General features: G+C 43.2%; 1 protein-coding gene across 1 annotated transcript in view; it reads left to right on the top strand.

Moving 5' to 3' along the window:
- The window catches only part of LOC144773615 (transient receptor potential cation channel subfamily M member 2-like), a 531,293-nt gene that overhangs the window by 111,036 nt on the left and 407,990 nt on the right, over positions 1-12,267 (top strand). The window contains exons 3-4 of the mRNA XM_078658758.1: positions 150-238; positions 5,042-5,216. Of these exons, the coding sequence (XP_078514884.1) occupies positions 150-238; positions 5,042-5,216 (264 nt within the window). The remainder of the gene's footprint in view (positions 1-149; positions 239-5,041; positions 5,217-12,267) is intronic.

Genomic DNA, 12,267 nt, shown 5'->3' on the forward strand with positions numbered 1-12,267 from the left:
CCCTTGATGTTATATGAACTGTCCTAGATGACAACTCCAATGGTGTTAGTGAGGTACATTTTTATTTTACAAACTGGCAGTCAGATGTTGAGTAAAAACAAAATCTTCTTTTCAAGACTTGAGTGAATTAATTCTCTTTTCTTCTGCAGATTCGCATTCTCAACTCCTGGTTCGCAAAAAACATAAACAAGAAGGAATGTGTGCACTTTATCAAGAACCCCAGCCTTTCAGATGACAGGTAACAACACCATGCCCGATGAGACTGCAGCTAACCTCTAGCATCTTCCTCATGCAGTGCAACACCGATAAATTTAACAGAACATTTAGAAAGGGTTGAGACAGATTTACAATGCCTAACTATACTCCTCTTCCTCAGTGCTCCTCAAACTTGTGGTGGAGGAGGGCACACTTGATTGCTATGGCGTGGTGCGTCACTCATCACAAAGCAGTCATGTGGTGCTGAAGTTAGGGCGCTCATAGTAGATCTTTGAATTTCGTGATTTTGAGGTGAAGACACAGTTTGCATCTTGGCAACGTGTGGTTGGGTCCTTTGGACCCTAGCTGCCTTTCTGTTCTCCTTCCGATATGACACATTGGCAGGGACAGCCAACTATGGGCATGAATCAGATCCTGGGGGACGGCTTACTCTTGTACAATGTGGACCGATATCCCGTCTGCCGAAATAGTAATCTCATTATATCCTATGGGATTTATATATCATTAGACAGGATATCCTTCACTGTTATGTTGGGGTAACCCGTCCTCCAGGATCTAAATCAGGCTACAAGGTTAAGGAATCTGGACAGACCCTCTTGTTTAAAAAAATAAAAAGGGTCTTTGATTCTCACCAGCTTACCTATGGTACAGCGGGATACCCTAGCTCTTTCCTTCTTACAATCAAGTTTAATGCCATTGTCATTGACTCCCTTAGATTTTTCCTACTATTCGGGAAATGTAAGTAACTTTGAAATATATGCGTGTAGGCAGTGGTGATACAGACCAGACATTGCTTTCCCACCACACATTAATTCAAGATCACCTATGGTAGAAATGGATGTTTTGCCTCCTAGATTTAATTGTAGGTCCTCTGTGATTTACTGTAAGAACATGACATTTACTAGATTGAAGTGGGTGAGTTGGCGGTATCTGACTACCCTCATTGTAGCTTGCGGGAGAGACCCCTACATGAGAACAACCACTTTAGTTGGCCAAACATGACTGCATTTGCTTGGCATCTTCATGGGTCTTTTCCATACTGCTGCGCTCTATCTTCAGCTCTATCTAATGGTAGGAATGAATCGAGACAACAGCTTCTCCTGCATGTTCGACTACTGTATCGAACCTCTGGTTGATCGATAATCATCTCCTGTATGTACGTACGTTCACTTCAACTACTGTATTGAGCCTCTGGTTGATCCATAATCATCTCCTGTACGTACGCTTCAACTACTGTATCGAGCCTCTGGTTGATCCATAATCATCTCCTGTACGTACGCTTCGACTACTGAATTGAGCAACTGGTTGATCCAAAATCAATTGTGACGTGAAACTTTCAAAATCATAGTCTTCTGCTAACACTTTTAAAGCTTTCGCAAAAAATATAACTGTCTCCTTGGGTACCTTTTCCTGTGTGAAGAACATATATCAATATACAACCAGCTCTTTTTTCACCTTCGACGTACTTCTCTAAGTGTTTTCTTGCAATTTGTAATTCATCCATCTCAACTTCTATTCGAGGTACATATGGTGAAAGATTATTGAATATATTTAGCCATTCAATTACCATATGACATTATAACATGTTTCTCTTTCTTTCAGCACTTTTCATTTAGCAGTGAAATGTCCCTAAATAGGCATTGAAGGTCCTAATGCAAGTTGGCCAATTAATGGATGGTTTGATTGGTTCTTGCGAAAAGTAGGATGGGACATTTTGGATACATGTATCAAGATTAGTAACTGCGATTTCCAAATTGAAATCGTTGCTGAATCGCAATCACTAATATATGAACATTTGTATTTTAAAATAGGTATTCTTAGTGGGTCACAAATCAACCCATATCATGAAAATTAACACTATGTCTGGGATTTCTTTTAAATAAGGCAATACTTATTATTTTAATTGCAACCAGCTTCCACCTCATTACCCCTCACTGGGAAGGTGTTGCATTTCTACACATTCCCATGGTTATATGGTGCAGCAATGCGTTTCTAACGTGACGAAGCATGTCTTTAGCCTTCTTGACTGAACGACACGCTTTGCCAGTTTTTTGTAAATATGCCCCATAGTTTACCATAAGTGGGACCACTGTACACAGATGACTCAATGGTAAAGACCCTGAATGGTCATATTAAACCCCTGGCCAATCCAGAATACAAGCCGTTCATCCTGAGGCAGGCATGTCAGACACCAAAGGGGTCCATAGAAAGAAATTGACCAAAACCTGGACTCTGTGTGACAAAATGAAAATACATTTGCTCAGAATTCATCGAGGGCTGTGCGTCAGCAAAACTTAAGGAGTAGATTCTGTAAGAACCTGGAATATTGATGCAAGATTTTCTGAGACTAGGGTCATCCAAAGAACTGGTGAAGGCTCGAGCCTCACACATGGAAGCCACTGTCAGCAAGTTCATCTAAACAGAACAGATACATCAAAATATTGAGTCATTCCCCACATCATAAGGGGAGAAAAACCTAAAGCAGGAGACATCCTGTGAATGTGGCCCGGGAGCATTTTCCCACACTGAGGAGTGCCCAGCAATTTGGAGAAAATTGTTAGCATGCAGAAAATTAAACCACTTTGCAAAAGTATGCAGGTTTTCCAGAACACAGAAGGCTCTAGGGTCAAGAGTGGTGAATAAAGGGACAGCTGGTTTATCTGACCAGGCTGACGATGATATGGGTGATGATGAAGAGGAAGGGTTAATGCATGTCATACATGCCTTTGTCCAGCCCACAGCCTGGGCACAGTCCCCATTGAAGTGCATGTGGGGTCAAATCAGTTGCTGCCGTCAGAGACACTGTAGAATCAATGACTGTTATGGCTCACAACTCTTACAAATCACTGACCCATCTCACAACACTCAAGAAGGCTAATGTGATCGTGTATGCTGTAGACACTGGGCTACCTCCAGCTAGCCGGCATGTCCTCAACAGATATTAGTCACAATGAAAAGATGGTGTGAGCACACATATATGTAAAGTTGGGAGGGTTGGAATGCTGTTAAGCTGCCAAGCTACAGAAGATTTGAGACTGATAGAATCTCCATTCACACTGCTAGCATTGACCGTCTACTGCAGGAATTTCAGGACCTGTTCCGGGGAATAGAAGGTCTCTATGCAAAGACTGTAAAACTTCACAGCGACAAATCGGTAGTGCTAACTCACCATTTATACTTATGCGGTCATACATTATTGATACACTTTGACCACAGCCACTCACCTCTCTCTTCAAGGTCTGTTTTGGTCCCCCTGCCCATGCAGGAATAATTCTTCTGTGTAGTGTACAAGCCAGGATCCCAGATCCCCGCTGATTAGTTGTCGAGGCCCTGAGATGTCCATGGGTCTGGGCGGGTGACAATTTTGGGAGTCTGCCTGATGGCCGCAACATGCTAGTGGCAATTGATGATTAATCCAAGTACCCGGAAGTGGAGATTGTGCCCAGTATGCTGGCAAGTGAAATTATCCTAAAATTAGAGAAGATTATGTAGACCCTTGGATTGATCCAGAAAATTAGAACAGGCAGTGCTCATCCATTTCAGGGGCAAGAACCTAAAGAGTACTTTGCATCACTGGGCATCAGGTATCCACAGATAACCCCACATTGGCCGCAAGCAACTGGAGAAGTCAAAAGGTTCATACATACCGCTTCAAAAACGCTACGCATAGCCCATGCTCAGCACCACAACTTGGACTGGGCTATTCAGTCCTTCCTCCAGGATTACCGCCAGACCCCTCACATGATACTGGCTGTGCCCCGGGGCTATCCGAATGAGGCAGCCTGCGAGAGATGTGGTCCCCTCATCAGCCAGTTTGGGCTACTGACTGTATTAACCCTCAGAGGCCAGTTTTATCTATACAAAAACAAAATGGTGAGCCGGCGTCGACAAGCAATGCTGCAGATTCAAAACAGGGCATGTGGTCCTGTTGGGACCCAGATATCATGGGACCAAGTTTTGGCTCCCATTTGATTAAAAGCCTGGGGTGTGGAGAAAGTAAAAGACACCATGATCTTGCTCTTCAGAGGGGTGGAAGAAGTCATGCTGAGCTTTTCATTTTTCAAAAAGGTCCAGGCAGCACCCAGCAGTCAGTGCCCAGCGGAGGAGAGGAGTGGTGGTGGTGAGGCCTCAGGGAGCCCTGTGAGTTGTTCATCCCCAGTGAGCCTGAGTGCTGGGGACAATCAAGGTGTGTCAGAGGTGTCAGACCAGCCAGAGGGTTTGAGTCCCCTCTTGCTGTGTCCTCTGATATGCTCTGACTCCCCTGAAACACCTGTGGATCAACAAACTGTACCCAACAGGGAGTAGAAGGATTTATCCGCGATATTATAGGACACACCATCACAGCGATACCAGGGTTCTGTACAGTGGCAATGTGTATGATTTTTGAAGAGTGGTGTGTTGACAACATGTTCATTAAACTCTGATGTGTGTTGTGGAGGAATGTTGTATTTGCACATGTGCAAATGCAGACTATTGTGTGATTGTTTGAGATAATGGTTCAGTCTGATGTCATAAAGTTACTGCAATGGCCCAGCTCCAGTGGTGTAACCAAGAGCTTTACCAATGGTAAAAAAATCATAATCAGCAGAAATAATACATGCCACTCACTCATGTTCCATTTAATTTTGCCAGTTTAGCACTACAGACATCATTGACACTGATATACTGAGTAGGTCCTTGAAAACCACCCTCTTTGATAAAAGAGTGTCTTTTGTGGATATTGACCTGTGGTGTTTCTCTGAAGGTCATCACCTGACTGATCAAATCTACCTTTGCCTGTACTGTAGATTTCTCCTTCACTTCCTGGTCTGTTTGTTTCCCTCAGGAAGGAGGTGTGTTACTGTGGAAATGCCAAGAGCCAGCACCTGCTAGTGCCAAGAATTCACATTGAAGGGGAACCAGAAGACACAGAATGGATCCCGGAGAAGAACATCGAAGAGATGCCAACAGATTCCTTTGGGGACTTCACGTTCAAAGGCCTTGGAAACAAGATTACAAAGGCAAGTGAGGGCTGAAAGAATCAGAGCTTTTTCCGGACTAATGTAATGTAAATGCAATGAATGTATTTGTCGAGTGCAACGTAATCACCCGCAAGGGTATTCAGGCGCTGCATAGGTGTGGGAGGCCAGGAGCATCAGTCGAAGAACCAGGGCTTCAGTTTCTTGCTGAATGCTGTGAGCGAGGTGTCTGCTCTGATGTACCAGGGGAGGGCGTTCCAGGTCTTTGCTGCTAGGTAGGCATCCAGTCCTGCTTCTGCGAATGTGGGATGTGTGCGAGTGATAGCGAGGTAGATCGGAGGATCGGGGCTGGCTGGTAGAAGGGCAGTCGGTGATTTAGCTATGCCAGTCCCTTCCGATGTAGCACATTGTAAGTGTGGGTGAGTACCTCGAAATGCAAGCATTTCTAGACAGGGAACGAGCAGTTTTTGGAGGTGAGGCGTGATGTGGGTGCAGCAGAGAATCAGTCTTGCGGGGGAGTTTTGGACAGTTTGGAGCTTGTGTTTGAGGTGTGCTGGGATTCCGTAGTAGAAGGCATTGCCATAGTCTAACCTGCGAGTGATCAGAGCCTGGGTGACGGTCTTACTGGTGTCCAGGGGGAGCCATTTGAAAATATTTCTGAGCTTTATGATCACTATCTTTCCTTGGGATTACAACCAAAACTACCAAAATAGGCCATAGTCTAATATCCAACAGGATATGATCAATGAGGCCTGAACACTGTGGATGATCGTACGTATGGCTCCCCTCCCTGTCAGTTATAGTTCTTCCATTACACACCTGAAGGCCATTACTAATTGTAAATACATCTAGCTGTCACACAAGAGCAGTCCAACTCATGACAGGAGGGAGTGTGAGACCAGGGACAGCCCAGGCTTGGTCCTCATCTCCAAGGGGCTCAAATTTACAGTTAAAATCGTCTGCCACTGTTTTAAAAGAATCCGCGATAAGGTCTGCCATATGAGTACCAATTGAATCAATTACTTGTAGCTTGGCGCCTTTACCCACATGCCTACAATACACATTGTATAGGTAGTATGCCTCACCAGATGAAAAAGAGAGCCTCACTGTTTATCTACACTGCCCATATCAATCTCCTTTGATGTACAGCCTGGGGTGGTTTTGATCCAAATTGACAACCACCCAGAGGGTCTTCCCTTCCCTGAGATGGTAGCAGCCAAGGAGAATTTGAAAAACCCTGCATGATGTTGCTAAAGAGGTGACCATGTCTCTTGGAACAGACAGAAGGCGCTGAGTGGTGTTATGTGGAGTGTAAATAAATTGTGTGGCATTGGATTTTTTGTGTTGTGAGGAATTATGTGGGGTGGTTTGGAGTGGTATTATGTGACATGTTGTGGAGATGTATTATAAGGTGTGGATTTATGTAGCATGTTGCAAATTTGAATTCATTTCGTGGAGTGTAATTATATGTTTAGGAATTTACAGAGATATGTGGAGTATAAATATGTGGGGTGAAATGTTGCTTGGAGTGTAATTCTGTGTACTGGAAATATTTTGAGTTGAATTGTGTTGTATGAAGTGTAATTATATGGTTTTGAGTGGAGTGTAATTATGTTGCATAGTAGCATTATGTAAAGAGGAACTGGCATGGGGCGGAGATGAATTATGTGGAGTTCATGTTATCGGTTCGTAATTATATGGCACGGAGTGAAATTATGTGGAAAGGAAGTGTGTGTAGTTGAATTGTGTGGTATGTTACTATGAGCTTTTAAAATAAGTTGTGTGTTTTTGTGGCCTAGATTTGCGTGTTGTGGCGTGTGACATCTGGTTATGATGCTTTACCTTTGGACCTTACAGATCCATTCTTACAATAGGAAAAGTGAAACTACAGGACCCAACAATGCTACTGAACATTATGTCACTTACCTACATTATCAATACTTTTAATACTATTATTTTTTTATGCTTAGCATATTTTGGAGAAAACGGGAATACCAAAAGTGAGTGTGGCGTAAGCCAGACCGCACTAATAGTATTCAGTGAATAATGCATTGTTTACAGTGCACTGAGCTCACAATTCACTATTACAAAGTTTGTTTTGTGTATGCAGTGAGCACATGATACCACTTGTACAGGACTAGGCCAATAAACTTTCCACAGGCTTACAGTCTTTTTAATCTGATGGTAGCAGCAATATGATGTATTGTTTAAGATACCAACACTCCTACTGGAAACACAAGTCACATAGATCACAACATTCAAGTGGCACGACTGAAGAGTCTGTTTTGCTAAGTAACACTATTCCAATCCCCCAAAAGTGAAGTGCTTACAGCATTTTCCACTTGGAAAAACGTTCCCTTGGTAAACCCAGAAACACAATAAATTTCAGAAAAAAAGCAGCGTATTTTTTACATCTTCACAAACCAATTGCCAACTAAAAATAAAATAAAATGAAATAAAAATACATCTTAATCACTGAATGCCAGTTATAATTCATTGGGTCAATCATTGAAAACAAATACAGATATGTATAGGCTTGCCTATTTATCTGACCCATGGGGAGCTGCCATAAAAGAGCAGCAAATACTTTTTAAGGATGCGTCCCTTGCACAACCCATGCAGCTGTAAATTAAAATGAATGCCCTATGGGCACAAGCAGAAAGGGGGCATCGGATTCAATGGCTACCATAACAAACCAACTGGAACTTGCAAAACCCAACATATTCTAGGAATTCTTATGGCCCACAGCGGCATTTTGACACAGAAATTCAGAGCATGAAGACGGCAAGAGGACGGTTCTTGGTGGTACGAACCATATTTAAATGCCAGTCCATCTCTGGCAATTAAAACAAAAAATATAGTAAATCAAGTCACTGGTTAGCAAATGTATTCAAGACTAAGGGCCTGATTACGATGGCTGGGAGACTGCCATCAACAGGCTGTTGGTGGCGGTCTCCCCGCCATCGTAACCAAGTTCACCGCTCGCCACATTAGGATGGCAGGCAGTGTGTTGGCGGTCGGAAAGACTGACCACCACACATCCGATGGAAAGACTGACCGCCATGCATCTGACAGGCTCCTTGGGCCTGCCGGTGCGTTGAAGTGAGTTGTATTCCCTACAAGAGTGGAGGTGCCTGCCAGGCACTGCCATACGGATTACAAAGTCCCTTTCCACCCGCCTTTCCATGGTGGGTAACCCGCCATGAAAAGGCAGGCAGAAAGGGACTTTGGGGGTCCTTAGCGGGCCCTTCTTTTCCCCCACCCCCAGACATGGGATCTGGGGGGCACCTATGGTCCCTTCACCATGTGACAGGCACCGCATAGTACCTGACACGTAGTGCAGGGATATTTTTCTCAGTGTCCCCTTTTTGTCTTGCGGCGTGTGCTGTAGCCAGCAGCGGTGCCATAGGAGAAACTTTGGCCGCCCCAATCTGCGGACCTTATTCTCTGCACTTTCATGAGTTTAGCCCTGTAGAGCATAAATGACTGGACGGTTCATACCAGACAAAAAGATTTCTGAGAACTGAAGCTCCTGTGTTGCTCAGTCCTTTATATGCTAGACATAGAGAGTTTAATTTAATTTGTTGTGCCACCGGGAGCCAGTGGAGTCTATGGATTCCCTTGGTTACTGATTTATTTGAACTTAGGGATGTTTGACCGAGCAGCTGTGTTTTGAACTGTCTGAAGCTTTTTTTTAAATTGCTTCTATATGCTCAGGTGGAGCCCATTGCAATAATCCAGTTTTGACTGGATAAGTGTTGCTACCACCATCTTTCTAGAGTCCATAGGGATCTATGGTAGGATCTTCTTTAATTTCTGTATTAGAATGTGGGAGACAGAGACAATGGCATTTGTCTGGTATGCGAGTGTTAGTTTGTTATAAATCTACACTTCCAGATTTTTTGCCTTTTGTGCTGGTTCACCCATCTCCGCCGGCCACCAGAGATTGTCCCATCTGGGTTGGAGGTTACCGAAGATTATGACCTCGGTCTTCTCGGAGTTGAGTTTAAGACAATGTGTTTCCATCCATCTGTTTATTTCTCTCATACAGTTCTGAACTGTAGGGCGGTGATGCTTGATGTATGTACGCTGCCACTACTATCTGGGTATGGGAAACATCACTTACAACGAAACTTTTACAACGCACTACCATTACAACGCAACCATTACAACGCAAACCATTACAACGCATTGCTCTGGGGGGCGCTATAGGATAGGGAATAGGTTAATTTACTATCCAATAACCTTCCCTAGTGTCCACGGGGACTGGAGTTGGAATAGTAAATTAAACTATTCACTATCCAGCACCCAGAAGCACTATGCGTTGTAATGGTATGCGATGTAAAAACCGCGTTGTAAAGGCATGCGTGGTAAAAGCATGCGTTGTAATGACATACATCCTCTGGGTATAGTCAGCATAAGACGTCAAACTAAAACCAAATTCTCGGATCAGAGGGGCGAGTTCTCAGACATACACATTAAAAAGGGATGGGCTCAGAGATCATCCCTGAGGAACTCAGCATGGGAGGACATATGGCTAGAAGATTAAAAGAGTGGGTCGAGGACTGTGCAATCGTGCCTATAGAGCAAGGTGGGTTCAAAGACGACCATTCGACAAATGATCATTGTTTTGCTTTGTGGGCCGGTGCACGGAAGTCAATTGAGAAACATGGGAAGCTGTATTGTTGCTTTGTTGACTTCCGTGCTGCATTTGACCTAGTGGACCGGAAATGCCTGTGGGAAACCCTTAGAAAGTATAAAATTCCAGAAGTGCTCTTTGCTTTAATTAAGAGCTACATACTGAGAACTGGGCACAGGTTATTACGGACAAGGAAGGGTCCTTAACTCCTAAAATACAAATTGGAAATGGTCTTAGACAAGGCTGTGTGCTGGCCCCTCTCTTGTTTGCCATTTTCCTCGCTGATCTTCCAAAGGCCTTAGAGATTGATAAAAGTGCCAGCCCAAAAATGAATGGATTAAAATTATCATGTCTGCTTTATGCAGATGACTTGGTGATTTTTGATCAGACAGCGATGGGCCTTCAAAGGAAATTAAATGCCTTCCAAGAATACTGTTTGTCAAAGTCCCTAACTATAAACGTGGATAAAACTAAAATCTTGTGTTTTGGGAAAGGAGATTTAGGTTTTAGTTGGTATCTAGGCCCCTTAAAGTTGGAGGTAATAAAAGAATATAGATACCTTGGGGTCTGGTTTGAAAACTCCTTAAGGTGGCAGGCTCATGTGACAGCCCAGAAAGCAAAGGCTTACATCTCAGTGTGTGGGCTGAAAAAATGTAATAGTGAGTATGGTGATGTGTCACATAGATCTGTGCTACAGACGTTCAATGCAATGATCCCTCCTCAAGTCCTGTATGGCTCAGAAGTACTCAATCTTGGCGGCAAAGTTAATTGGGATGCTGAGGAGGGTAAATGTCTGAAATCCCTACTCTCACTTCCCAGCACAGTAATGGTTCAGGCAATCAGATTAGGGTTAGGTAAAACATCATGGAGCGTACAGGCCCAAATAAATGTATTAAGGCTGTGGAGTCGACAGGACCCAGGGGGAGTGCAGAGGGTCTCCCTCTGGTGTAGGAAAGAGATCGAATCAAGTGATTTAAAATGGGCCAAGGAGATAAGAATGAAATTGTTTAAGGTTGCAGAGAACTTAAAGGTGAGATTCTGCAAACAGTCACTCCAGGCTGAATTTTCCAAGAAGGAGCTCAGGACTCAAGGCCTTGAGTTGTCTAGATCAATTGATCAAGGCTAGTTGAGCGGGAAATCATCAGTTAAATTTATGACCGCAGCCTGGCAACACGAGTCTTGGTACCCTTACTTGGACTCCCTTCCGAATAAGTGGCTTAGATGTGAAATTTTAAGAGTAAGGATAGGCATTAATCCCTGGCTGTGAAATCAGAGGGAGAAGGTTATTAGGCTCCACCCGGATGGGAATTGTAAATGTTTGCTAGCCAATAAGGGTGATAGGCTGCATATATTGTTAGATTTTATGGCGCTTATACCTCAGCGTAAATTGCATTTGAGACCTGTTTTTGTAAAATATGAAATAAGGTCTCGTGCTCAGGCGATTGATTTACTCACAGAAATGCCTAACCTCGAGATTGCTATTACAATTGGAAATTATATGAAGTCTGTAAAAAGCTCTTAGCAAAAGATTGTAATAGTTTTAGAATTATACTGGATTTTAGTGATTTTATGAGGAGTATTTATAAATTTAACTTCATATGAATTCAATTTTACTTTCTCAGTCCCATCAGGGTAGAATTTTAAAGTGTAAGTATGTTTTTGTATATGCTCAGTGAGCCCCAGATTGAATTTGGTCATCAAAAAGCAAATCTAGGAATAATAATGTATTGATGAATTTGTTGTTTCTTATTGTGTGTTATTGAATATGTTTTTATCTTTGTTTTAATGTTCATATTGTTGGGTATTGCAGTTTAAAGACTAAGGTCTAAATAAACATTGCTTTTGACTGACTGACTGACATATGGCTCCGATTGATACCCGTCTAACGTCACTGTTAGTCTCCTTTCGTTCAGAAAGGACGAAAGCAGGGTCAGTGCCGCTACCTTGACCCCCATAATTTCCAGCCGCTGCTGCAAGAGATTGTGATCAACAGTATCAAATGCGTCTGATAAATCAAGGGGAACAAGGGCGGCTGTGCCCCCTCTATCCATCACAGCCCTAATCTCCTCAATGGCTTTAAGCCGTTTCCGTACTGTGCTCGTGTGAGAGTGATTAAGCTATTTGTTTTCCTGGATGTATTGGGATAACTGTTTGTGACAATAATTGTTCGGATTAGACACATCCAGATTGGGTTTTTTAACAGTGGGAGAATGGAGGAATCTTTCCAAATGGATGGGAAGTTGCCTGAAATGAACATAGTGTTACAGATTTCTGTGAGCTCAGGGCTCACCACCACTGCAATCTCTTTCAGAAAAGCAGGTGGGCAAGGGTCGAAACGAGACCCAGATTTATTTTCTCTTATGTATTTTTCCACTACCTCAGGTGAAGTTGGGGAGAAACAGTGAAAAATGTTTCATTTGGGTTCGGGCTCATAAGAGGTTTGGTGGGGCAGTG

The sequence above is a fragment of the Lissotriton helveticus genome, chromosome 8, assembly GCF_964261635.1.
Source record: "Lissotriton helveticus chromosome 8, aLisHel1.1, whole genome shotgun sequence".
NCBI lineage: Eukaryota > Metazoa > Chordata > Amphibia > Caudata > Salamandridae > Lissotriton > Lissotriton helveticus.